The sequence below is a fragment of the Poecile atricapillus genome, chromosome 15, assembly GCF_030490865.1.
Source record: "Poecile atricapillus isolate bPoeAtr1 chromosome 15, bPoeAtr1.hap1, whole genome shotgun sequence".
Taxonomy (NCBI): domain Eukaryota; kingdom Metazoa; phylum Chordata; class Aves; order Passeriformes; family Paridae; genus Poecile; species Poecile atricapillus.
This window is the reverse complement of record NC_081263.1, coordinates 7,749,380-7,775,628: the sequence shown is the minus strand read 5'-3', so window position 1 is coordinate 7,775,628 and position 26,249 is coordinate 7,749,380. Positions and strand designations below refer to the sequence as shown.

Here is a 26,249-nt window from a genome sequence, read left to right as displayed (position 1 = left end):
GGAACAGGTTGTCTTCCACTGTAGCTGGTTAAATGTTTATGTGTTTTTTTTCTGAATTACAAACTTGTTTTCATGATCAAGTGTAAAGCATCAAAGTAATATTGGTTTCAGCCATTAAAATTGCTTCTTTAAAAAAAAACTAAGCAAACTGCAGGGAGTTGGTCTGTTTCAAAAGTGGCAAGGCAAAGTGGCTCACTTGGCAGCTCTTATCAAGAAGGGAAGCAGAATTTAAGAAACAAAAGGCCCAACAATAGAGAATTTCTAGTATTAAATACTGATTGCCAACTGTTTACTGCTGGGAGCAGAGCTAAGGACATCCCAAAGGTTTTGTGTAAGTGGATTATGTGCCATCTATCCAAAGGTAGTGACTGAAATGCTTTGTACTTGTTACATTTTTAAAAAACTCTCAAAAACTCTCCCAAATAACTCCATGTGAATTCTATTAGTTGAAGCTCCATTACCACAACACTTCCCACTCTGCCAGCTAAGGGCCTGATCCCTCTTTCCAATTACATCAAGAAAAGTTTTGGCCTTTGGCCTTGCTGGGAGCAAAGCTGACCTTCACACTGATTGCTCTGCATCCATCACGGGTGATGTCCCGGCACTGCGGCTGCAGCAGCCAGCTCATGGACAGGAAGGGTGATGGGATGAGTCAGGCCATCAGGGATGTCACTTGTTGGCTTCACCCACACCAAGACACCTTCCTAAATGCCTGGCAGTAGCTGAGCTGGCCAGTTCCAGAGTTTGGGATCTTGTGTCAGGAGGCATCTAATGAAAAGGGTTGTTGTTCCTTCACAGAATCACAGACTGGTTGGGTTTGGAAGGAACCTTGAAGTCCATCTCATTCCAACCCCTTGCCAAGGGCAGGAACATCTTCCATTAGATCAGGTTGCTCAAAGGCCATCCAACTTGGTCTTCCTTCAGGGGCTTCCACCCACCCACCATCCTGCATCTCCTGTGGATATCCCCCGGAGTGTGGTCCTAGCTGTGGGAACCATGATCAGGGCTGACATCCATCTGTCCTGAACAAATTCATAACTTAATATCAATTATTGGTTGTTTTCATAAAGCTTCTCCCCTCAGCAGTTCTTTTAAAAATAAATCAATCAGGAATACAAAGGATCCCACAGGTAAAAAGTCTTACCCTCCAGGAATGAAAGGACAGAAGTGCTTCTCTGCCTGAATAGCACCTAAATAGTGACTAAGTACATGTGAAAATGCATTGAGTAGATTAGATAAGGTTACTTTTACTGGGGAAGGGTGTTTGATTTCACTAACACATATTCAGGAATTTATCAGGAGCAAATCACCTAAAAAAAACACTGGGGTCATAGAAGAATTACTGAGGTGTATGCACATGCATATGCACCTAGAAGCACAGACAGGTAAAGTTTAACTCAGTGAGATGACAAAATTTGAGTAATTCCCATCTCCTTCTATTTCTCTTGTCTGTGAAACAAATCTGAACACATTTAATTTGTGATCACAAAAATCCCTAATTAATCATATCTGACATCAAACCCTGCAGGGCACCCACATCATAAAAGCAAATTGTGTTGCTTGTGGGAAAGTTTGAACGTCACTGGACTTCACTGGGATCTCTTTACGGTGTTATTAAATTAGAAGTATTTCTGGTGGAGTGATAAAATGTGGAACTAGGATCAAAACCATTTCTGCCTGTTCCATCTGTGTGTCCAACATGTGGGGCATGTGATAGAGATAACTGAAAAATGAGCTAAAGGATTCCAGGAGCTTCCTCTTGTGACATAGGATGTGAGGATTGTTCCCATGGAGGCCCCCCAGGCCTTTTAAAACAAAGGTTTTCTTTCTTTTCCAGATAACTTAGAAAAAGGGGAAAAAAAAAAAAAAGGGTTTGGTTTCTTAGACTCAAACCCTCATATGGTTCAGTTGCACAAATTCACAGTAAATTTGTGGCCTCTAATGGGATTGTTCCAAATTTACATCAGGATGGTTTCAGCCAGAATCTAAGCACTAAAAGATCACTTATCTCCCTCATCGTTCCCATCTGAAGTTGCTGAGCTGCTCCTGTTCAGCTTCATTCATCTCTGCAGCAATGAGCAGTGGAGTGGGGAATGGCAGGACAGCAATTCATAATCCTCAGAGATCTGAAACACTCACCTCATCCATGCCTGAGCTTCAGGAGAGAGCAGCTCAATCTGTGTTACTCTTAGCAAAAGCTTTCCTAAACTCCTCGGGACTCAGCCAGCTGGGGAAGGTGGCAGGTTTTGTTCCTGTGAAAAGCTCCCCTTGCACTGGGATTTTAGCAGTTTTTCATCACAGCACAGCATCCATGCACAGCAGAATAAGGGTGTATTTTGGGTGTTTAATATATGGAGACAGAGCATTGCTCCTAATCTGTAGGTCAAAGTGTGACAGAGACTGCTGACAAAAAGCCATGAGAAAAGATGGAGGAATCAGTTTACAAGGTTCCTAAAAGCTTTGGACCTTCGTATTTGGGCAAGTTGATGGCTTGAGTGGCACTAGCCACCCTTCCCTGCACCCACAGGCAGGAAGGCTCCATCTACCCAGGAATGGACTAGATGAACATGAGATAAAAAGCATTGTATTTCCATGGACCCAGTCAATGTCTTGATAGAGAAGATTTGCAAAGACCTTTGTGATGTTTAAGTCAATTACAGGCGGTTCTGAGGTCAGGTAATTTCTTAATCAGACATGATGGATGTGGTGTTTCCAGAGGTGTGGTGCATCTTCAGGTCTGCTGAGTTTCAACAGGATTTTTTGACACTCAGCATTTCTGAGAAGCAGGCCCATTAGGATTGGGTTGATGGCTTTTCTGAGGTGCTGTAAAACATTTTGTGAAGGCTCTTTTTCAAGGGGCTCTGTCACACATGCCTGTGAAACCAGTGACCCCAGAAAATGCAAGCCAGCCAGGGAGATTCAGAACCAGGAATGGAAACCTCCCACCATAAGTTCACCTTCAGCTCCTGGGAATCCTTCTTCCCTTGTTGCTGCTTAAGCTCCCTGTCCAGTGGGTACCACACATCTCTTCAACATGTGCTGGACGGCTGGATTAATTCTCCAAACTTGCAGTTGCCCGTGCTGAAGGCAAAAAAATCTTGCTTGTAGCCATCAGCCATCCCTGTGAACAATGGCAGCTTTCCTTCTGGACAAACCCACTGCATGAGCCTGTAAATTCAGTGTTAGAACAGATCATTCCAGCAGCCTTCATGTTCTGTCTCCTGCAGGACCCACAGTGGTGTTGGCAGAGCAGAAAAATCTTTGAGAATTCAGAGAAATCACTGAGAATTTGCTTTGTGGGGCCTGGCCAGACAGAGCAATTTGCAGGAGCATCCAAACCTGGAGCCATCTCTAGAGTTCAGTGTGATACAGCCAGAGGAATCAACAGGAACAATTTAAATTAAAGATCTCTAAAATTAAGTTTGTGTTTTAATGAGGATGTTAAAAATAATCTTCATCACCAGATAGAGATACTTAATACGTTGCCTTAATGTTAACTCCTACCTGAGGGAATCCCAGCAAAATTGGCAAGACTTTGCAATGCTGAAGCAAGCTGTAAATAGATCCTTGTTCATCACCCCCTGCATAAATCCCATGTGCATGGAAGCACTTCTAAGGCTTCAGCAAGACTTGGTTTCTTCCTCAAGTTTGAGGGACACTGAAAAATTATACATTATGTGGAGCTTTTTTCCACAGGTGACAGCAATGCTTTTTTTTTTTTTCCCCAAGACAACATCTGTTCTGTAATTACGTTCTTGGTGGGGTCAAGTTCTTAGAGGCACCTTCTCTCAGCAGGTGGTGGCTCTTGCCAGGGATTTGAAGTTCTCCTGAATACCCTATAGTAGCAGTTACAAGAACATACCTGCAGGTCCCTCATCTAAGTAACACTTTTCCTCTGTTCTTCAGAGAGCGAGCCACCTTCCTCCTTGGTTTCTGGGATCATTGACTACAACATGCCACTCACCTCGACTTACCTGAAGCAGATGAAGCTGCGGGTGATGAATTCACAGGAGCAGGTGAGTGAGGCGCCGGGATCTGCCTGTGCCGAGGGGCTGAGCGGGTGCATTGATTCTGGGAGGATGGTGTTGGGAATGTCTGGTTTGTCCAAGCTGGTCAGGCTCTGACCAAGCACAGCAATCCTGGGAGGCAGCGCATCCTGGATCTCCTGGCTCAGGGGCTGCTTCAGAGTTGTGCCAGTGGAGAGAGGCAGAGATGGGGTTGATTAAGTTACTGCTTGTAACAGTCTGCTTGTTCTTTAGACATACGGTTCTTCTAAGAAATTGTTTAAAAATAAATATGGCAAATAGTAATTTGTTTATCTCCCAGTGATGTCTGGGAGCTTTAGCAGATGGGGTCTGAAGCCCAGACCTAGCTTTGGTTGCTCCAGGGCTCTCTTAAACTGCTCAGCAACTTGAAGGGGTTCAGCTCCAGCCGCTCTGCTCCCACCTCAAACTGGGACTCAGCTCTGTTGTTTGGTGACAGTGTTAAGCCTCTGGATTTTAATTTGGGGATGTATGGGGCACCCTGCCACAGGATTATACCCAGGCTGTGCAATTTTCTGAAGTTCTGCAGCTGCAGCATTAGCTATGGGAACCTCTGTGCACCATGGAAACAGTCTATAAAAAGAAAAGTATGTTTTACTTTCTCCCCACAATCTGCACTGGAAGCCAGTGCTGGATTTTCTTTCCAGCACACTGAAACCTGAACCTGATTTCACACATTGCTGCCAGTGGCAAGATGTGACAGCGTTTGCATGGTGCTGTAGTGGAAAACATTGCTGGGAGCCTGAGCGCCCAGTGGGGGTTTTTATCCAGCAGCTTCTAAAAGGGATGTGGGTTAGAGCATCACTGGCAGGGTGTAAGGTGCCAAGTGTGGGTTTGCTGGAGGGATACCGAGCTCCTCCATCACTTATGTTGTGAAACCTTCTTGCTGGAGGACAAAATGGCATCTGGTGGGAAGCACTTCTGTGTCTCAGAGTTTTTTCCTTTGCATTTGTTTGACACCTGAGTGAGTTTCAGGATTGGTTTCACGTTTTGAAAGGTGAAAGGCTGATGTGCCAGGTTTTGTGCTCGTGATGGGTTGGGCAGTAGAATTGTGGACAATTTGGGGGGCAGCTGGGCTGAACTGGATTGGGCTGAATGGGGCTGTGGACGTGGAGTGGATGGATGTGCTCCTTTGTGCCGCTTGATTGCTGCTTTGGGACCACTTCAACATGTTCCAGCCACCTTTGGGTTGTGCAGTTTGCTGGGTTTTGGTGCAGCTCCTGGCAGAGTGGCGTTGGTGTGGCAGACCCTGCAATCTTGTTCTTCACCAAGGTCAGGGACTCAGGGGCCATGAAAGCTGCCTGTGCTTGTCAGCATTTGAGGTGGTTGTTTCAAGTTAAGTTTGCTGCATACAGAGGACTGAGTAGTTTGACTTGTCACCATTTATACATTTTCAAAAAGTTCCTCTTGGCTCTGAAGATGCTTGAAGGAAATGTGTGCTGCAAGGCTTCATTAAACTCCTGTACCCAATTTATACAGGTGGCAAACTGGCCTTGCAGTTTGATCTTACTCTCAGGATAGCACACCACCCAGAAGCTGGGAGACTTCAGTAGTGGATCTTGAGTTTTCGAGCTGCCTGCTTAGGGATGCTTGTTTTGAGAACTTTGGTTGGTAATTTAGAGTTTATAGCCTGAATTTTGGTGCAGCAGTTTGCACTGGAACTGTCACTAGATCGATATAACGTGCTGCTAACATGAATACTCCTGAAGCTTGCAGGGATTGGAATAGAAGCGTATGTCATGTGGGAACAAAAAGGGACCAGCTGAGGCAACCAGCAGTTGTTGGTTTAGATCATAAATCAAATGGTTTGATGTTATTCCCTGCCTCTAAAGTTTTCCTTCCCCTGTGCTCCTGTCATTACACTGCAGCGCAGCTTTCGAAGCTTTTCAAGCCATAGCAGCCAAGGGAAAAAACCTGTTTGGAAGAAGTAAAATTTGCTGTTCACTGTGCTACTGAAACTGATTCCTGAGAGCAAAGTAAAAAAAGATCAGTCCTATTGCTCAGACTTCTGAAGCATTGAAATTTTCCATCATGACAAAAGTCTGGAGAGGATTCAGATGGTTGGATCTATTGAGGAGAATCGAGCAGGATTTGAGTACAGTCCCTTCTGACATGGGACATTTCCCAGCTTTCTCTGGGGAATCAATAGAATTATTTAGACTGAGAAGATCTTCAGGATCATTGAGTCCAACCATTCCCCCCAGCATTGCCAAGCCCACCACTAAACCATGTCCCCAAGTGCCACATTGACATGGCTTAAATCCCTCCATGGATGGTGGGCAGCCTGTTCCAGGGCTGGATGACCCCTTTGGTGAAGAAATTTTTCCTAATATCCAATCTAAACCTCCCCTGGTGCAACTTGAATGAAAAGTGCCACACTCAAGTAGCTGTGGCTGGACCTGGAGCTGCTAATGCTGAGGCTACATGAAGAAAATATGTGTAATAATGCCAATAACAGGGGTCAGTTCCCTCTACAGGTATTCCCCTGCTAATTTTATTCTTCATACTTTGCACTGGCAAGAAAAGAGTGCCATCCTTTTTTCCTGGAGGATCCTGGCAGTCTGTGGAACACAGGCTGTGTGACACAGGCTGCTGCTCTCCCTTCCCCAGGGTTAGGGTTAGGGTTGCACAGTTCAGGTATTGCAGCCTTTGGAGTTCCAAGTGTTTGCCAACTGAAAGAGCCCTCTAAAGACAGCAGAACTAATTCTGACTTTTATGCAAATGCAAAACAGGCAGGAAAAAAAATTAAAATTTGCACTATGCAGATATCCCCTGCAAGGGTTTTATCTACCAGCATATCCAGGCTGCTCTTGCTGAGCACTGCCATTGTGCCACTTTGCTGCCTTCCTCTCACTAACATTTGATGGTGTTAATAGAAATAAATTAAGCAATGGACTTGTGTTTCCCTTGGCTTTGGCCAAAAGCAATTATTTGTATGCAGCAGCACCAGGAGAAACTCGCTTCATTCAGGGTAACAATGAGTGAATTTATGCCAAAGTGGCCTTTTAACTTCATTATTCAGGAAAAAAAAAAAGTGTGTGTAAGTGTAATCTATTAGTGCTGCTAAGCACATCAGTATTAGGGAACCAGTGTCTCCAGAAGGAAGCACAGCCAGAAGAACCTTAAAGAAAGCATTTTATCCCTGCTTAGGGACAAAATACTGTCAGAAGAGAAGCTCTTTACATGGTTGCTCACAAAATTAAGAGTTCCCACAGAATATATTTCTATATATTTTTGGGAATCAGAACATCTGTTCTGGGACAGTGGAAAACAGCAGAGACTTGTGTTGTTTATACTGGGTTCAGTGGGACATACAGGTTCTTCTTGGGTGGAATCTTCCTTTATCCCCATATTTTTACCAGTTCTCACATGTGTGAAAAATCAGGGCCCTTACTCTTTCCAGAGAGCTGAATTAGTCCCATTTCATGGTATCTACCAAGGCATTAAAGCATCTCTGAACTGCTGACCTTCCCAATCTAGCAGCAAAAAGGAATGAATAGAAGATATTTGATATTTATCTGTAATGATCCTTCCACCTCATTTTCAAATGCTAAATATTAGCATTTTTAAATGATTGGTTATTCTACTGCAGTCATTTCTCAGACAATCTTTTCTGTGTTACTCAACCTCATCCTTGGATTTATTTTTTATGCCGCTATTGGGCAGGGTTTCCACTGGTGATAGGAGGAATAGACAGATTTTCAGAGGACAAATCCCAGCACTGAAATGCCAGGCTCTCTCTCTCTGCTCTGGAGTTGTTGCTGCTACCTTGGCAGAAACAGTCCAGGGCCGAGTAACCAGGTTTAAATGATACAGAAATGTTTTCAAAGATTGCTTCAGTGGCTGCTGGCAGAAGGTCACGCAATCAGTGAATGGCAGGAGCTGCTCTTGGATGGGAAATAAGAAGAGTGTTTTTCTTGTTGCTATGGCTTTGCTGCACTGACTTGTAAGTGTTTGAGAGGGACAGAGCCTTGTCCTGCACCATCACACATCCCATCCATCCAGTAATTTCCCTGTGAGCCTGGAGTGTGCAATGGTGCGTGGATGAGAGGTGGTTTTCAGAGCACTATTTCAAGCAATGTTTTAGCTCAGACAGCTGGATAATCCTAGAAGGGGGGTGCAGGGGCTTAAATCCCACCGATGTACATGGAGTTGGTCTTGTCTGGTGCTGGTGAGGATCAAGCCTCTGCAGGATTTGAGAGCTCACAGAGCCTCATGACCAGGGGCTGGTTGGCAGTGTGAATTCCTCCTCCTTTTTCCCTGGTCTGCCCATTACTGTGCTTGCTCGCTTCAGTGTCTCAGAGGCTCTGAGAGGAGCTGAGATGCATTTTCCCCTGGCAGCTCACTCGCTTCCTTCTGCTTTGGAAGCATCCCATCCAGTCCTGGGGGTGCAGAAGGCAGGGAGGGGAGCCTGCAGCCACAGAGGGCACACTGGATTTTTATTTTCAGTCTATAAATTCAGTATTGAGAATTGCAGACATCTCATTCCACATAGTTCAGAGATCGGGAGCAAATTTGGCAGAGCTGGCAGCTGCTGGGCGAGCCCTGGGATTTGGATTTAGCTGAGTGTTTCGTGAAGGCATCCTGAAGAAACGCTGTGTGTGTTCACAGAGGTGAGGAAGGCAGAAGCAGGCAGTACTTGAAAGGAAGTGGGATGATGCGTTTGCATCACATGAGGATGATAAGGTACTTCCCAGTCCATTAAAGAGGGTGTTAAACATCTCCGGGAATAAATACCTCTAGATCAACTTCACTTGAGCTCCAGATAGCTCTTATTCAGGAGGCTTCGTCTTAGCTTGGGAAAATTTTTGTTTCCTGCTGCCAATTTTTAAGTCTTCTTTGAGCACGAGAGAAGTTCCCTAAACGCACCCTTAGGCACAGGAGGGACCAGTGGCCGTAGGCACAGGGACACACCGAGTCAGAAACAGATTTCCTCGCTGCTCGGCTGCACAGCCCTCTAGTGGGGACAGAGCTGCTGCCGCCGGGAGCCGGCTTTGCCTGGAAAACTTCGGATCTGTTCTTAACGACACACTTAGTCCAGGAAAAGCCAGGTCCAGCTGTCACACCAGGGTTCTTTACTGGCAAAGATGCTTTAGCAAAACTTTCATCCTTTGCCTAACATCCATGAGATGCAGGAGGTCAGATGACCGATCCATTTAGCCTGGTTTCACTTTGGTGTGAATGGGTGCTTTCAGTGAAGGGCAACTCATTTTTGTTACCGGGAATTAACTCTGGCATTCCCAGCTAGTAAAAACTCGGGAGCTTTTATTTCCCGCTGTGTGGATCTGTCGGTACTTTTCCCAGTGTTCCAGGTGAGCTCTGTTTGTTCAGTATGACGTGTGCTGCGAGCAAACAGTGTGAGACCGACATGGGCTGGCTGGGGTCGGTCCTGCCACTGTAATTCTTGTCTTCCAGTGAGAAGTGATGCCAAGGCTCTGACTCTTTGCTGTTTTGGGGCTAATCATGCTATTTTCTATAAGAAAAGAAGTGGCATTGCCTGTTTTTGCTGGGGACAATTCACCCCCCCCGAGCTACTCAGGTGTATTTAGTTGCTGCATGTGACAGCTCCAGTCTGTTCTGTCCCTTCCCCACTCTCTCTTCATTTCCCTATGGTGTTGTGCAGCTCAACTAAGGTCCTGGAGAAGTAGCTGGGGGATGTTTAGAAGTTTCTGTGGCTCGTGGTGGAGGTGTGGTTGTCATGCAGATCCACCCATGGGAAATTGGGACTGATCACTCTCCACCACACACACCTATCCTGGTGCCTGTTATCTGGTCTCAGAAGCCTGCTACAGCTGAGCTGCATGAGCTTGTGTCTTGGAATACTGAATAAGCAGGGCCAGAAGCCACACTACCTCTCTTTAATTCCTCATTTCTCCCCAGTTACATTCCCTGTTTGGTAAGGAGAGCTGCTGTCCAATCCTTTGTGTGTTAACCAGCATCAGAGGCAGCTGTTCCCAGTAGAACTGGAATCAAGGTTTTGGTTCAGGGCCTGTAAAGTGGGGCTGGGAAATATTTCCAGGGGAAAAAGTAAAGATGTCAACCTCAGAGAGATGAAAAATCACTATTGCAACATCCGTGGAGTAGTCTCATGGATCCAGTTGGATCTGTCCTGTTCCTGTGGAAGGCTGTGCATGGTGGGCTGTTCTGCATCATCTCAAAGCTCAGGTGCTGACGTGCTGTACACTGACTTTGATCAAGTCACACAAATGGCTGTTTCTTAATTGCCTTCTCCCTTTAAAAAGGGGATAATACCTTAGAGAGACTTCTGAGGTCTTGCTCACTAATAAAGCTCTTCAAGAGCTTGGATGGCAACTACTTTGAGAGCGCAAACTGTTATTAATGATTTCCGTTATTACAGAAGATGAAGCTGTGTGGTTCAGCTTTTTAACCTTGAATTGTGTGCTTGCTTTTGTTTCTGCTGCTGTTCAACCTGCGCGGGCAGGTTTGCACCTTGTCTGCTTGCACACGCCCCTCAGACCCACATCAGGAGTTGTGTGTGCACAGAAGGAGCTGAGGAGTCAGTTTTATTCACAAGGATGGATTCTGAATCGTGTGGAATGCTTGAGAATGGCCAAAAATGGGTTTAGTGGGGGTTCTGTTTATGGTTACTCCATTCTGATTTGGGGAGCCAAGAAATAAGCTGTGAGGGTTGTCCTCACTGTATAGAGCAGTGCAGACATCACTACTGGGGCTGTGGGTTTGGGCAGTGGAAAGGAATCTTAGGGGATATTTGACTGTCAGGGACCTATCTTTTCAAACACCCATTCCCTGTACTTCAGAAGAAGAAAATTCTATCCACAGAAACAACTCCTTTCCTGCTCCTGTATTTGGCAGTGACTGGTGTACCCTGTGAAGTACGGAGCTGTATTTCCTTTCCTTCTCTTGGTCTTGGCTCCTGAGAGAAAAAGCCCCTTTTATTCATGCCCATGCCAGATGCTAACTACTGCTGCTTCTCAGGATGAAGTGGGAATACAGCCCTCTGTCCATGAAGAACCTGATCTGTAATGAAGTTTCCCAAATCTTTACCCTCCTTTTTTTCCCTGACTCTGTTCTGGATGGCAGATAAAGTACAGTGTGGATAAAAGCTGTGTCTGCCCCTCATGCCATGCCTTCCTCCAGTCCCTCCTGCCCGTTTCCTTCCTGGCCTCGCCCCTGAGAGAATTGCATTTCACTGCTTATTCCTCAGCAGGGTTTGATGGTCACGGAGGACCCGATGCAGGAGGTCCCGTTTGTTATTTAACCTACTTTTCAGAGGCACAAGAACATCAAGTGACTCGCACAAGGTCGTCCATGAGTCAGTGACTCCTCTGGCGTGATGGCCAGAGCCTGCAGTCCCTGCTCCCACCACTAGATCCCCGTGCCCACAATCCACAGCACCACAACCATTCAATTAAGCTCCTGCAGCGCCTTAAATGTCGTGTATTCCTGGGTTTGACAGCAGTCCTGGTATTCTTGTGGAGTCTTGCCTTAGGAAATGACAATAGATGAGGTCAGGTCATCGTTAGTGATGCCCTTGGAAGCATCAGTGCCTGGTGCTCGGGCAGGCTCTGTGGTGTGGGTGCTGTCACAGCTGGGACATGGCTCTTCCCAGGACCTGCAGCTTGGCTCTGGTGGAATCCTGCAGGACCCTGCTGGACCAACACAGTCAGACAGGGAGCCCCAGGCTCTTTGCATGGGCAGATCTGTGTCCATGTGAGAGGGCAGGCAGGTACCAGAGGTAATGAACACATTGTGAAGAGAGAGGGAAGGAAGCGACTTATAAATAATAGATTTGATGTATATTATATATGTGATATAGTAACAGCAGCACTGGTTTGTTATGGTGTGCGTTTTTTTAATGTGTAATCTCATAAGGCACTTACCCCTGTTACTGACAACTCGATAAATTATTATTACCAATTCTATATCTAATTGCCAGTTATTTCCCCCTAGACAATTTGAATCCGAAAAATACCCGCTAGAAAGGCTCTTGGTGGGCTGTTTCCCAGAGCTTCCCTGGCTGTTTCTGGAGGCAGCCCCTCTTCCGCTGGTGAGCCCCACTTCTGCCAGCCTCGTGACCCCGCGCGCTGGCACAAACAATTGCATTTCTGTCGGGCTCATGACCCCACTTGTAACAGTGGTGACCCCCCTTGGGGTCAGGACCCCTCTCCTGCGCGGAGAACAGCTCCTGCCCAGCAACTCTTGCTGAATGGCTCTTCCTCCCTCGCTCCCCGTGTGGACCCGGCTGTTCCACACTAAGTTTGCCGATGTGAAATTTAGGTTAATCCATTTCCAAAGTGGATTAAGCTAACCCACACAAAGGCACTTAGTATAAAATAAGAGTGTCCACATGGTGAGGCAGCATGGAATAGTGACTGTGCTTCAAACTCGCATCCTGGCCAGTTTGTGTCCTCTGCAAGCTCAACAAACAGAGGGGCAGGCACTTCAGTCCCAGGGGATGTGCTCTTCCAAATGGCTTTAAGCCGGTCTAGCTTGAAGCCAAAGGAAGTGCATGGAGTAAACAAAGCCCAGCAATGGGAAGGGGTTAAAGCCCGCTCCGCTGAGGTTTTCTGCAAGGCTCCTGTTCACCTTAAATGGTCAGGATTTTATTTTAGCTTCAGGGAGGAGCAGCAGCCATGGAGTTGGAAGGGAGTGCAGAGAAGGCCCTTTGGCTGGGGGCTCACAGCCCGCTGCCCTCCCAGCCATCCGCTTCCTGCAGAAGACCCCCAGGGCTCCCACTCTTGCCTTTCAGCCTCTGGCTCCACGATTAGCCTGGAGGAGATGGAAATGTAGTACTGTGTGATGCCCATTTTCACCTCTGGCCTCAGATCTTCCTGAGACACCCTCTTCCCTTGCCACTTTCCTGGCAGTGAGGTGGTTAATGCTGGAACAGATAACATCATAATTGGACATCCGCACTAACAAGCCATAAACCCAAACCTGGCAGTTCCCATGCTGGCTCTGGCACCATTTCTGGTACCAGCCTATTGCAGGCTCCACACTGAACTGCTACACTTGGTTTATTTCATAAACCATTTCCTTTGTAACCATTAAATAGTGAAACATGAAGTGGGATGGGGAGGGGGATGCTGCAATGCTGGTGCCCATCACTGTGGTGGGGATCACCATCCCATCATGGGGATCCCAAACTAAGACAGAGGTCATTGACCCACTGCCCTCGGAGCCCAGCCTGAGAGCAGGTACCACCCTGGGGGATGCCGGGACCCCCAGCGCTGCCCTGCCAGGGCTGGGGTGCAGAATCCCCATCCTCCCGGGGATGTGGCAGCCGGTGGGTGCCCTGCCCAGAGCTGTGCTGGGCAAGCCGGTGGTTTCCCAACAGCCCTGCTCCAGCGTTCAGAGGCTGCGGCGGTGGGTGATGGTGCTGCTGGAAGCGCGGGGTCCTCCTGCTCCCGCGGAGTGAGGGAGAATCATCGGGAACAAAAGGATTCGGCACCGCGGCACCCACCGCGCGGGGAAGGGGCTGCGGGACCCGCCGCGCCCGGGGCTCGCTGCAGGAGCCCCGCACTTGCACCCGCGCACGGGCGGACCCAGGGACGGAGCTCCCGGGGCCGCACCGAGCCGGGCGGGCAGAGCGTCCCCGGGCCGGGCCGTGACGGGAGGCAGCCCCCGGTGCCGTGCCCGAGAGGAGGGTCCCCGGATCGCCTGCAGCCCCCCAGGCCGTGCGGAGCGGAGGATGCCCGGGAGGGTATCGGCCCTCCCGGCCGATCCGAACCGATCCGTACGGTGCCCCGGCCGCGCATTCTCGCGCTCTCCAGCAGGCGCCCGGCCCTGGACATTGTCTCCTCCCGGGGAAGGGCCCTCCCGGCCCTCCACAATGTGCTCTTCCAGGCGCGGCTCCGCGCCCCCCGCCGCGCCCGGCCCGGTGCGCCCGCCCCCCGCGGCCCCGCTCCCCTTCCCCCGCCGCCCCCGCCCCCTCCGCCCGCGGCCGGGCCCCGCTCGCCCCCCTCCGCCTCCCCGGCCCCCCCCCCGGGAGCCGGGAGTGACGCGCTCCGCAGCGCCGGCCCCTCTCCCCGGGCAGCAGCTGGCTGTCAGCCTCTCCGGAGCGCCGCCAGCCCGGGCCCCCTCCCTCCGTCCCTCCGCCCCGCGCTCCCCGCCGCGCCGCCGGGCTGGCGCAGGCCGGCAGGCCCCGGGCTCCGCTCCAGGTAGGCGCCCGCCCGCGGGGGGCTCCGGTACCGGCCCCGGGGCGGCGGGCGAGGGGGGATGCGCGGGGGCTCCACGCGGCCGCGGCGCTGCGGGGCTGGGGAGGAAGGGGGGGCACCGGCGGGCGGGGCGGGGCGGGGCGGGGGGGGGGCGGTGGCCGCGGGGCCCGGCCCCAACTCCGGGGGGAGCGGCCGCCCCGCGGCCCCGGGAAGTTGCGGGTCGCCCGCCCGGCTGCCCGGTGGCGGGGGGGGGAGGGCGGCGCGTCCTTCCCCGCGCCCGGCGCGGCTCCCCCGCGCCCGGAAGAGCACAAAAGCGCCGAAGAAAGTGGGAGGAGGCGGCGGCGGGAGCGCTCCGTCCCCGGCCATCCCCGGGCACCGGCCCCTCGCTGCCATCGCCACCAGCCCCGGCCCCGGGCGGGGATTGTGCTGGAAATAGCCGCCTCCCTGGAGGTAAAGCCCTACTTACGTGTCAATCCTCGCCGCACGCTGAGCCCCGCACACGCGCGGGCAGGGCTCCATCGCGGGAGTATCTATTTACCTGCGGGCGGGGGTAGGACGGGGACGGGGACTCTCTCTCGGCGCCTCGCACCTCGCTGCTGCGGGGGCACACGCGTGGGAGCCGCGTCCCACCGAGGTCCCGTGGCCGTCGGGGAGGGTGGGGACACGGGGACCCCCGGCCGCTCAGCCCACAGCGCTGCTCCTCTTGGCCACCGCCTCCGAAACCGCGTCCGTCCCCCCCCCGACATTCGCTTCCCGGTGCTGGGGGAAGAGCAAAGTGCCCTTTCACACCGCGCGGTTATCAGGCACCGTCCCCACCTCTCATGGAAAAGCAAACGCCTGCGAGCAAGTTCAGGTGCGGGGGAGGCAGGTGCGGGGCTCCAGGGTGGTGGTGGGAGTCGTGCAGCCCGGTCCCCCCTGCCCCGCGTTCAGCACCTCCCCGCTGAACAGCAGGAACGGGGCAGCGGCTCCGCGAAGGGGCTGCGGGGCCGCCCCCCGCCCTGGCGAGCTCCCCGTGCCTCGGGGCTGTGGGAATGCTCGGGGGGTTCCCAGAAGAAGAGCTCTTAGAGAAGGGGGAGGGGGAGAAGGGGATGAGCTTCCCTTCCTCTTCCATTTGCCGTTTGCCGTTAAAATTAACTGTTTTGCCTATTTACGGGAACTAAGAAATTACTCGGGTTTTGCTGGGTCCCGTAGAAATCAGCAGAAATCGCGGTAAATAAGGACGTAAATGACCTGACAAAGAGCGCCGGGGATGTTCTCTTTGGTGTGAGAATTGTACACACGAGTAGGCAGCGCAGTCACAGCTCACCGCCGCCACAGCCCGCGTACACCCGTGTGCTGTGAGGCTTCTCGGCGCTTTGAAGCGATGACCACCACAGTATTTGTGGCTGCAGTACCAATCTTTGACCCGGAGTGTTTTATTTTCCATTAGCAAGCCTTTCTCTGCGCTGAACTGGTTAAGTTAGGGTCAAATCTGGTTCAATACCTTCTTGGCATGCTCAGAGGGCTGGGTTTAAACAGTGGCTGAGACGGAGATGAGGCTGCCTTCCTGCGAGCTGTCCCTGTGCGCCGCTACCGGGGGTCACGGTGCGAGGAGCTCTGCCCTGGCCAGGTTTGGCAGGTCTGGGGGCTGCCTGTGCCGGGCAGGTCGTGCACGGCACCGGCGTGGCAGTGGAGCAGCTCTGGGGGCTGGCAGTCACGCGTTGCCTTTTGTTGATTCTAAAAACACGGCTGGTTCTGGTGGGAAGCTGAGCGTGGCTGTGTGCTGGGGAGGTTGCACGGCACACAGCCTCGGTTCCTGCTCCGCGGAAGGAAATCCCATCGGGATAGCAGGCTGTGGTGTGAAAGGACATGCTTTAAAATAAAAGGACTTAAAGAGAGAAAATAAACCGTCCTGAGACTCGGAGCTTGGAATATTAAACGTGAGGCACAGCATGTAAATGACTGGAGAGAGATTGCAAGGCAGTCCCCAAGAAACTGAGCCTGGCTGTAAAATAAGCAGGTTACCGATAGTCTTGCATATATTTACGAGGTTATAAGAGTAGCTTCCCCCCCTGCCCTGCTCCAGCCCGTGCTGTGGGAGGTTTTTCTCCAGGAGGAAGAGCTTTGGTGAAGAAACATTGTCTGGCAATTACAGCCTTGCAGTCCGGAGGACTTGATCAGGTTGCTGGGTCTGCCAGCGACTCGCTGTGTTCTTGGACCAGCCAGGGTGGCTGTCAGTACCCGGGGTTTCCAGCTTTATAATACGAGGAGTAGTTTTCTAACTCTCAGTGAAGTTGGGAAGCTCAGCGGACGCTTGCAGGCACAGTGCTTGAAGATCGTGAATGGAAAGTGGGACAGAAATGTGGAGTGTGAGTTCTGCACATGTGAGTGTCTGCCTCTGCTGGGTAGAAAATATTGGCTGTGAATGTCTGTAGAGCAGCTGTGAATGTTGGACTGTAGATAAGGAGAAAAGCAAGGATTTTGTTTTCCAAACCCTGAGTAGTGCCGGGAGCCCTGCTCAAATGTTTGGGTGTGCCCTATGAGTGCAGCAGCAGCAGGATCCGACTTCCCCTTGCAGAGAGGAGCTCTGCTGCCTGACCCTTGATCGCTCAGTCCCTTGAACATTGGAAACAAAGCGATGGGACTTTACTGCGGGGTGAGGAGATCTCTCCGGAGAACTGGGAAAGGCAGGAAGGAGGAGGGCGGCAGCAACAGTGCTGGGGTTCAGGGTTTGGCTCTGGGCTGGCGGCTTGGGGCGCCACTGGCACTTCCATCTGTGCCACGAGTGGTGTGGAACTGGGGAAAAGGCAGCAGGTCCTGAGACAGGCACTGGTAATGGATTGCATTCTGTTTTCTAATGAAAGTTTCATTTGAAGTTTGTTTACAGGAAAGAAGAAATTAGCAGAGGGAATTCTCCTGAGAACCCAGAGAGGAAAAAGAATGAGCTGCCTGACTTGCAAGCCAAAAGAGGGTGGAAGGGTAGATTAGATTTACCGTATTGCTCCGAGTCGTGGCTGTTGCTGCTGTTGAGAAACGCTTCCTTGTTTGGCTGGATGGGGAGCCCACTGCAAGGCTCAGCCTTCAGCCAGGTTACAGGCATCCAGGGAGATCCAGAGCTCCCACCCAGCCAGAAATTTTGATCCTGCTCTGGTGGCCTGTGCTTTGAGGCTGGATTTGTGCTGTGCTGCTGTCCCTCTGCTCCTGGGCTGTGGCTGGGCAGGCGGTGCTCTGGATGCTGCTGCTGGGGCCTCCTGTCCCTGGGATTGTCCCTGGTATGAGGAGGCAGTGCCAGCAGTTCATGGGCAGCACTTGGAGGTCACAGTGTTCAGCTTTCAGTCTCCAAGGGGTGTCCTGAGGCAGGAGTTTGCTGGTGGCCTCTGGTGTCCCTACAAGCAGTGAGGAATGCAGCCAAGGGCTAATGCAGGATGCCAGAGCTGGAGTGATGGGGATGGCCAGAGCCACACTTGAGGCTGGGGCTTTTCTCTTTCTTTAGTAAAGAGACACAAAGGTGTGAAGAGTTCTTGGGGCACTGTGGTGTGGGCAGAGCCGGGTGGCTGCCCAGACCCAGCAGGCAGCGGATGCTTTCTCCACAGTTCCCACTGCCAGGAAGGGTTCTCCTGTGCCACCTGCACATTTGGCTTTGTGTTCTGTTGGGGTGGGCTGTGCAGTGGGAGCTGTGAGATGCCGGGAAGTTCATCCCGTTGGCATTTTGGCCAAGGGTATTAGTGCTGGAAAGCAGAAAGCTCTGTCTGGAAAGCAGGGGGTAACTTTCTGGACTGGTGAACGTGTGACAGCCTTGTTTAACTTGAGTCATTTATAGCTTATCAGTTTCTGGTTTGATAGCCAGAGTATTTCTAATAATAGGCAAATGTTATTGCACCTCGAGAGAATTGTACACATTTATAAAGCACTTTATATCGCATGTGCATGTGAGGCATCCTTCGTGTCACTGCTTCTCCCCCATGTGTGAGTGCACGGAGAACATGATGCCTCCTGGGTTGTGGTTTGGGTGCTGAGGCTGGATGTCCTCTGCAGCTGAGCCTGAACAACCTGAAAACATCATGGGTCGCTCCCTGGGCTCCTCCTCCTCACCGGACAGGTGAGAGACTGTGGGCAGCAAGGACCTTGGCATTTGCATTTGTCTCTTAAGCCTGACAGTAATCTTGAGTAAGCCTTGTGAAGAAGGCCAGATATTAGGGTGGCTGCCTCCCTGCAAATGCTTACAATAAAGAGACTATTTATAGTTTGCAACAGGGAGACCTTTGCAGTTCTGTTCCTGTACGTACAAGATGGAGTTTCTGGAGAGGCAGGATTGCTTTGTGGCTGGTGTGGCAGTGGAGCTGTGCTGAGCCAGGGATACTGTGCCTGTCCCTACCTTCTGCCCTCCTCCTCAGCTCCACCTGGGCACAGGGGGGCTGCTCAGAGACACCTGGTGGGTCTGGGGTCAGGGTGTCCCTGTGGGGGGCATACATGGGGCTGCTGAGCCCTGTCCATCTGTCCATCAGTCTGTCCCTTGGTGCATGCAGGGTTTCACAAGCCATAAATTCCAGGAAACTCCCCGGGAGGCACATGGAGGGAGCGGGCTGGGGGCGGCACGAGCCCTGAGCCAGCAGATGTGTCTGCAGGGACGAAGAGCTGGGAGGAAAAGCACAAACCTGTCTTTAAAGACATTTGTTTGTTCACAATAAAAACTATCAGCCAGCGGCAGCCAGACAGGGCTGTTTTTATGAGGAGCAGGCGTAGGTTGGAGGGGTGCTGCCAATTACTGCTTACACGGAAAGGGAGCGGGGATTGTATTTTATCTCAGGACCAGGGGGAGGGTAAAAAAAATAAGAGCAGAGAGGTTTACAAGCCTTTGAAATGTTTCAATCAAAGGAAAGCAGAGTTGAAAGCGGCTCTGGAAACATTTTCGGTGTTCCCCTGCACCCCAGGGCGGTCTGTGCCCCTGGCTTTGGGAGGGGAGCAGGGAGAGGAAGGCAGATAAAGGGATCACCAGCAGGACCGTGTCCATACAGGAGCACGTATCTGCTTCCTCCCAAGCTTTGCATTGGGAGAGTTCAGCCTGGGGAGGTCCCGCAGCCCCTCCTCTCATTCAGGATCTCAGTGCTGCCTTTATGATGATGGTTTTGAAATCCTGTGGCTGACCTTTCCGGCACTGGAAGCGATCCAAGGGCTGTGTCTCGAAGTACTGTAAAGGTTAGTGAGAAGGGAGAGAGGGAGAGAGAAAATGTCCTTTGAGCTGCAGAAGTGGGAGAGAGGAATGTCATCTATGCCATCGTCGGGGAGCAGGCAGCTGGCTGGGGTCCCTGGCCTGAGCTGGGGTGTCCTTGCCTCATTGGGGACCTCACTCCCCCAGCCCCTTCCCAAGGTGTGTGCTGTTATTTTTGATCAGGATACAGAGGCAATATCCCTCTGGAGAGGTCTGGAGGAGCCTCCTCTACAGCATCAGGCAGTGCAGACCTGTGGGGATCAATACCTGTGTCCATATGTGCCCCAGAAGCTGTTCCTGCTGCTGCCAGTGCTCTGGTGATTCCTCATGGAGCAGGCGATTTGATCTCAGAAAAGTCCGAGTTGTTTTATGGAGCCATTTCTTGCCTGTCCTCAGCTCCCCCACGCCGCTGCCTCGCCAGGAGCACGCTGGGGTGGATGGAGATTAAAGGGTAAACTCCAGGGCTCAGCCATCCGCTCCTACAGGATGTGAGCTCTTTCTAATTGTCCTCAATTAGAGACAGTGCCATTGCTCAGGCAAGTCTTCAGGCAGGAAGCAGAGCCCTGGTCCCCGCTGGGGCAGCCACCTCGCCCTGCACAGGGAAGGGCTGCTTGCAGTGGCCTTGGGAAGCCCAAGGGGCCAGCAAGGCTTCTCAGGGCGGGGAACAGGAGCTGCCCACCCAATTGTTTTTAGGAAGGAGTGTGGTGAGATGTTAAAGCCAGAGAAAGGAGGAAAGGAAATAGCTCCATGACTTAACCCTTTCCTGCTTGCCTCCAGGATGAGACGTCGGTGAGCAGCGAGGACTTTGATATGAACGACTCCACATGGATCTCAGCTGACCAGCACCTGAACTCCAGCCTGAGCCCCAGCCAGGACGAGAGCATGCGCAGCCCGCAGAACCTGCACGGCCATGAGGATGGTGAGTGCCCCGGCAGGCGGGAAGAGCCCCACGCCTCTGCCACAGGATGTTTTTGTGACTTATTAAACATTAACTAGTCCTTTCTGATCAGGTGTCCCACCTGTGGGATGGATTTCATATCAGCTCAGAGCTGGCTTCTAGTCCTTCCAATTTAGCCTCTGGGTTCCTGCTCAGCCAGGGACCTGTCCAACTTGGAGCTGATGGTCCTTCTGCCTGGAGCTGTCTCCCAGCTCCTCCAGAAAGAGGTCACTAAATCCCCTCCTAAGGGGAGGACTTACTTCCCCAAGTTCTCTTCCCAAGTGATGAGGAGAGCGCTCTTAGTTCTGAACACAGGGAGGGTGCCAAGGCTTTGCAGCACAGTCACAGGTTTCTGTGTTTGGAAAGCTGCACCTTTGACAGGTCTTGCATCCCCCAGGCAAGAAATTGTGAATAATTTGCAGCAGCCACAGCGATGTTGTGTGGGGTGAACGTGGGTGTCTCCTCCCTCAGGGCAGGCGGTTGGAAGGGCTGAAAACAGCACACATGGGCTGGGTGGGAGGAAGAGTTTTGTGAAGAGAGGTGGTGTGTTGCGTCTGTGAAACATGCAAGCTTAAAATAGGAAAAAAAAATAAAAGAGCAAGTAAATAAGTGGTGGAAGTACGAGTTCAGGTCAGAGTTCGGTACCGTGATGCTTGGGAGGATTTGGTGGTTGGACTGTTACCGGCTTCTGCTCGAGAGGTTGAATCCCTCATTGTCCCAGCCTGGCTGCTGCTGGGAGTGCAGGAAGGAGCAGAGGAATCTGAGGAATAACTGAGATTGGGTGCATCCTGCTTTAAGAAAGGGGACTGGAAAACCACCCCTAAGCAAAGAAAAAGCTTTTGTGCTGGCAGGCCTCCCTGGCGTGGCTTTTAGCTGGTGGTGTGGCCGGTGGCAGGGATGGTAGAGACAGAAGGGGAAACAGGGACACTGCTCTCTTCAGTCCAGTGCCTTGTGGTGTTTCAGTTTCCATTGCAAATCTGCAGTTTTGGGAAACTGCTGGTTTTCCCTAGCCAGCCCCTGCACCGGAGCCAGGCAGCCTTGGTGAGGATGTGAAACCTGAGTGCACGGCACTGCATCCCAGTGGTGGGATGGACACAGGCACTTCTGCTTGCCCAAGGGCCCCAGGGGGCTGTGTCTTGGCAAGAGGAAGAGTGTTTTGGTGGTGACACAATTGCTCCCATAGAAGCTTTTGGCTCTTGGCTCTTCAGGACTAGGCTGCAGCCTCCACCCCAACAAGCCCAGCCTCTCATCCCTGTGGCCTGACTGGGTCTCTCTGTACCCCTTGAACTTTGCCATTCTCCCACTGGGACTTAGCCCTCACCACTGAATTCCCAAGTCTCATTTACAATCTAGAATGACACAGTTTTGATCTCTTCGCTGAACACTGTTATTCAAAAGGACAGTAATTTAATAAGGGACTCACGTATTTAGGCAAATCAAGATGTTCTCACTAAATCTAAATCCTCCCTCTCTCTGCGCCCTCTTAGGAATTGCTTCCAATTTTTCATGCCCTGTGGTTTTCCTTCAGAAGCAGGTGTCCTCTTTGGGGCTCTTCTTGGCTCCTTTAATTTCTTTTGTAAGGTTCAGTGATGAGAAATAAAGCAGAAATAGTCCCGTAGGAATGCAAGTGTTCCTGGTGTCAGCATCAGCTGAACTGGGTAGACTTTGTGAAGTCTAGAAGATCAGAAGTGATGGTGTCAAAAAAATAAGCAAGCCAAGCTCAGGGTGACAAATGAGACCCATACAAAAAAAAAAACAAACCAGGAATTGCAGTTTTCACCAGGCTGTCACACTTCAGAAGCATTTTGTGGACTGAGGTTTTGTGCCTGTGGTGAATGCCCATGATCTGTATCAGAGCTCTAAATACAGACTAATGCTGCCTCAAGTCAGTCCCTCTGCCAAACCAATGCTCCCACCCAGGCATGGAGCACACACAAGAGTGGGAAGGGAAGAAGGACAATGGAGTAACCGAGGAGGGCAGTGGGTTATGGGAGGAGCACAGAGCAGAGAAGGAGCATGGAGCAGAGGAACATGTTGAGAGAGGAAAAGCAGATTACTGCTCTGGGGAAGGGAATGTGCACTATCAAGTGTCGACCACTCTTCAGTTTCCTCTTCTCTCAACCTATGAAAGTGCTTCTTTTTTTTGGAAACAAATGTGTTTTCCGGGTTCACACAAGCTTGCTAAGGCTGTGAAAAAAATGTGAGTAACCAGCCCACATAAGCTGTGGAGTCTCCTTGGAGCCCAGTTGGCCAAGCTGCTGGTGCAGTGTGCCTGCACTGGGGCAGCCCAAATACTCCCAAGCTGGAAGTTTGTCCACATCTCCTGTGCTCAGCTGTTCCCTGTGCCCTGCAGGCATCCTGCAGAGCTCCAGCCAGTGCTAAAGTGAGCCCCACATAGGGATATGCCCAGCTCTGCAGCCGGGCTGGGCTCAACTCTGGGCATCCTGGCACTGCAGAGGGATCTGGTTGCACACTACGTCCTTCAGCTGGGAGCTTGTTCAGGACTGGATACTCTCTGCCTTCAGGAAAACCTTTTGAGTTACTAAATTGGTCCTGCCTGCTGCTGTTTGACAGGTGTGATGCTTGGAGTGTGTCTTCAATGAAAGGCTTGCTAAAGTATAAAGTTTTAATGAAGAGTTGCCTAGTAGGAGAGCAGTATCGTCTGACACGCTTGTTAAAAAAGTCTTGTTTAAAGGACCAAAGCACCAGCTCCAGGTCTTTTCAAGGCCTGAGAGGGGCAAGTGTTCTCCTGTGGCATAGAGTCGTTGAAACCCAGAGAGGCGGGAGAGCAGGGAATTGTCATCCCATGCTTTGATAAACAGGTACCTGCTAAATCATCAGAGGCCTTTGTCCTGGTGCCCAGAAGCCTTGGCCCAATCCAGCCATGCAGCAGCTGGTGTCAGCCCTGGAACTGCAGGGAGAGCAAGACACACCTAAAGACTTGGCTGGGTCATGGACAGAGCAGGCACTGTCAGGAGAGTGGGGGTTCCTGCTGGCTTAGGACACACCGGCCAGCCCTGAGCAGCGACACTGAACACACACACTCCCTCCTTCCATTTTCCTTTGTTACTCATCCTGCGGGCCCCAGCACGGAAAACGTGAAGCTCCCAGCAACATCCCTTCCCAGTCGGATGTTGCTCACAGCGTACGTGCCCGCAGGAAGCCGCCGGCTGCCCAAAGCAACAGCAACATCAACACAAACTCCGCTGCTGAAGCGGAGCTATTGTGCCGGACATCCTGGAGGGACACATCTGTGGGAGCCAGCGCACACTGGGAGCAAAGGGACCCTGAATGTTGTGCCGTCCCTCTGTCTGGGCCCATCTCCATTCCTGAAGGCATCCCGTGCCCAGTCCCAGCTGAGCGCAGGGCCCAGGCCCTGGCGTTGTGTTGTTGTGGCAGTTTGAGCTGGGCTCTGTCCATTTTCAGAGCCTGTCTGCTTCTGCAGGTGAGCACCACGCTACAAATCTCTCAGTTTGGTTTGGTGTGTGGAGTTGAGCAGGGTATCCCACCAGAGGGGTGCTGGGTATTCCACCCCACGCCTGCTGTGACTTTCTGGTGAGTACAGTGCCCTTGAAAGTAAAGCAGGAGTCAGACTCCAAACCTCAGTGTGTGACATGGCAAAGTGCTTGAATTCCTGCAGAAGAGCCTCTGTCTTGCCCACTAACAGGATGCACCTTGCCTTGTCCCTGGCTGTACACATCCTGTTCACTGCCCAGGAGCAGCACTCAGCCCACGGGCAGGGCTTGCTGCTCCTCAGCCTCTTTTGAAGAGCAGGGAAAACTCCTGGGTGTGTGGTGTGCTTACTCTGTGTGAGGGATATGGGTTTGCTTCATGGCACCATGTTGGACTGATCCCTTTCTGCTGAGATCCCCACGTGCCGTCCTCGCTTGACTGGCAGCTGAGTCTGTTCTGCCCGGAGCAGCAGTGGCTAATCCAGACCTTGGAGAAAGGACTTTCTTAACCTACTTAACTGTGAAGGCACACGATTCTTGGGGGCATCCCTTGAGGCAGCTGGTTGGGGAGGCTTCTGGGTGTGGGGGACATTCCTCAGGAGTGCTACAAGGAGGGACCTCAAGGACATGTGGGCAAGCATTATTTCCGGATTCCAAGTCCCAGAGGCTTGTAAGGCGTGTCACTCCTCTGGAAACCTTGCCCTGGGATGTCAGGGATGGCATAGAGCTGTCCCAAGCACTGCAATCTCTCCGCTGGTACGGCATATATCCCACAGCTCTGGGTCACACTGCTGGCACTTGATGAGATGCCCACCATGTGCTGCTCATCACCATCTGCCCTGAACCACCAGTCTAGCAGAGCTTTCAGGGGAGGAGCAGCCTCTTGCCGTGTGCTGATCAAAAGCCAGGCTCCATCCCCAAGCGATGTCCCACTCCACAGCTGCACTTCTGACAGCTGGCACCTGACCGTGGGGCAGTGGTGCCCACCTTACAGGGTCGTTGCTGCAGCACTGGGTGTCACACAGCTCCCAGGGCTTTCCTCAGCCAGCCTAGCCCTGCTCCAGGTGAATACAAACACCCTCTGTAAGCCAGAGCCCAGCAGACCATGGGCAGCTGGCTAGTGCAGGAGAAGGCCTGTGAGCCCCAAGACACTTGCTTAGCCTAGGCTGTAAAATTCCCACTTCCCAGGGTTTCTTGCACCAGTGTTGAATTTTGGCCCCCATAAAGCCTTATCTTTAAACAAGACTAGGACCAGCAGCCAGGCCTTACTACAGCTAGACACAACCTTATTTCATTTTCATTAGGGATATATTTCCTCTTTCTCCAGGGTGTCCCCATGTCGTGCTGGCTCCATAGCAGGAGTCGACAGACGTGTCCCTGCCTCGCCTGAGCGGTCTGGGCTGGTGACTCCATTCCTGTCACCTCTTCAGGGGCACATCTGCTCCTCCCGAGCAAAGGCCCTGGCCTGTGATAAACACCCTCCTTTCGGTGTCCTTTGAAAGTTGTCCTTCCCTGCTGCCAGGCTGGGGAGTGCAGCAGGGACATTGTGAGGCTGTGGTGGTTTTCCCAGCCTCGTGCATTGAGCTCAGCTCCAGCTCTCTCATGTCTGGTGCAGTTGCTGCCGAGCCAGTCAGTTCATCCTGCAGGTGCACAGAGCAGAATTTTGGGGGTCTCTTCCTTAATCTGGAGCAGAGAGGATCACCAGGCTATGGACAGCCAGCACCACTGTGCCCCTCCCTTCCACCCCAAACGGAGTACCCCCAGCCAGAGGGGTGAGTGGGGACAGCAGGGTGAGCCCCACAGTGCTAAAGGACAGTCCTTAAAGGATTGGAGGTGCACAGCAGGGTCTCTGGTGGTAGGTCTGTGCTGGAGGTTCAGCATGAATCCAGCCCAAACCCACCAAACCCGTTTGTTTGGCATGGGGAGAGGCAGTGCCCAGGCAGCATGGGGCCAAGGCATGTCCCCTCCCTGCAGCAGGATCCGGGTGGCTGCCAGCAGCAGTGGCACAAGGACAGGCTTGGTCTGTGCCACCTCCTTCCTCAATGTGAGTAAGGGCCAGCTCCTGGCTCGAGCATTCCTTAAGCTGCAAGGTGGCTGGAGGAGCAGCAGTGGGAGGGAAAGGACAGTGTTTGGGAGGAGAAGGGAAAACAGAGGGACAGAGAGTGTTTGTGACAAGGCTGCTCTGTGCAGCGGGAGCTGACGAGCTTTGGTGCATGGGAAAATGTCCAGCACGGGGCTGGCGCGGTGAGATCCCGGTGCCGGAGGGAGCTGCTCCCTCGGGCTGGGCAGTGGAGCCGGGGGGAGACGGCACTGGGGGGCACCTTTCATGGCAGGGGACGGGGAGGCGGCCGCACAGCGCTGCCTTGTCCGGCCAAGCTCTCCCTGCAGACGCGCATTGTGTCCGGCCGTGCCAGATGTCTGGCTCGTCAAGGGCTCTGGTCGAGGCAGGGACCCAGGGAGGGAGTGTGGAGGGTGGACACTTTGTCTGGG

The 26,249-nt window shown here is 52.1% G+C and overlaps 1 protein-coding gene across 4 annotated transcripts in view; it reads left to right on the top strand.

Annotated features, from left to right (window-relative positions):
- Window positions 1-26,249, top strand: part of NOL4L (nucleolar protein 4 like) — a 63,729-nt gene that overhangs the window by 22,388 nt on the left and 15,092 nt on the right. Inside the window, exons 4-5 of one of the 4 annotated variants that reach the window (XM_058850716.1) lie at window positions 3,907-4,016; window positions 20,148-20,289. In XM_058850716.1, the coding sequence (XP_058706699.1) occupies window positions 3,907-4,016; window positions 20,148-20,289 (252 nt within the window). Of the gene's footprint in view, window positions 1-3,906; window positions 4,017-14,080; window positions 14,186-14,407; window positions 14,633-14,966; window positions 15,036-20,147; window positions 20,290-26,249 lie in introns of those variants that run through there. The other 3 variants (XM_058850718.1, XM_058850717.1, XM_058850719.1) reach the window with 3 other exon arrangements.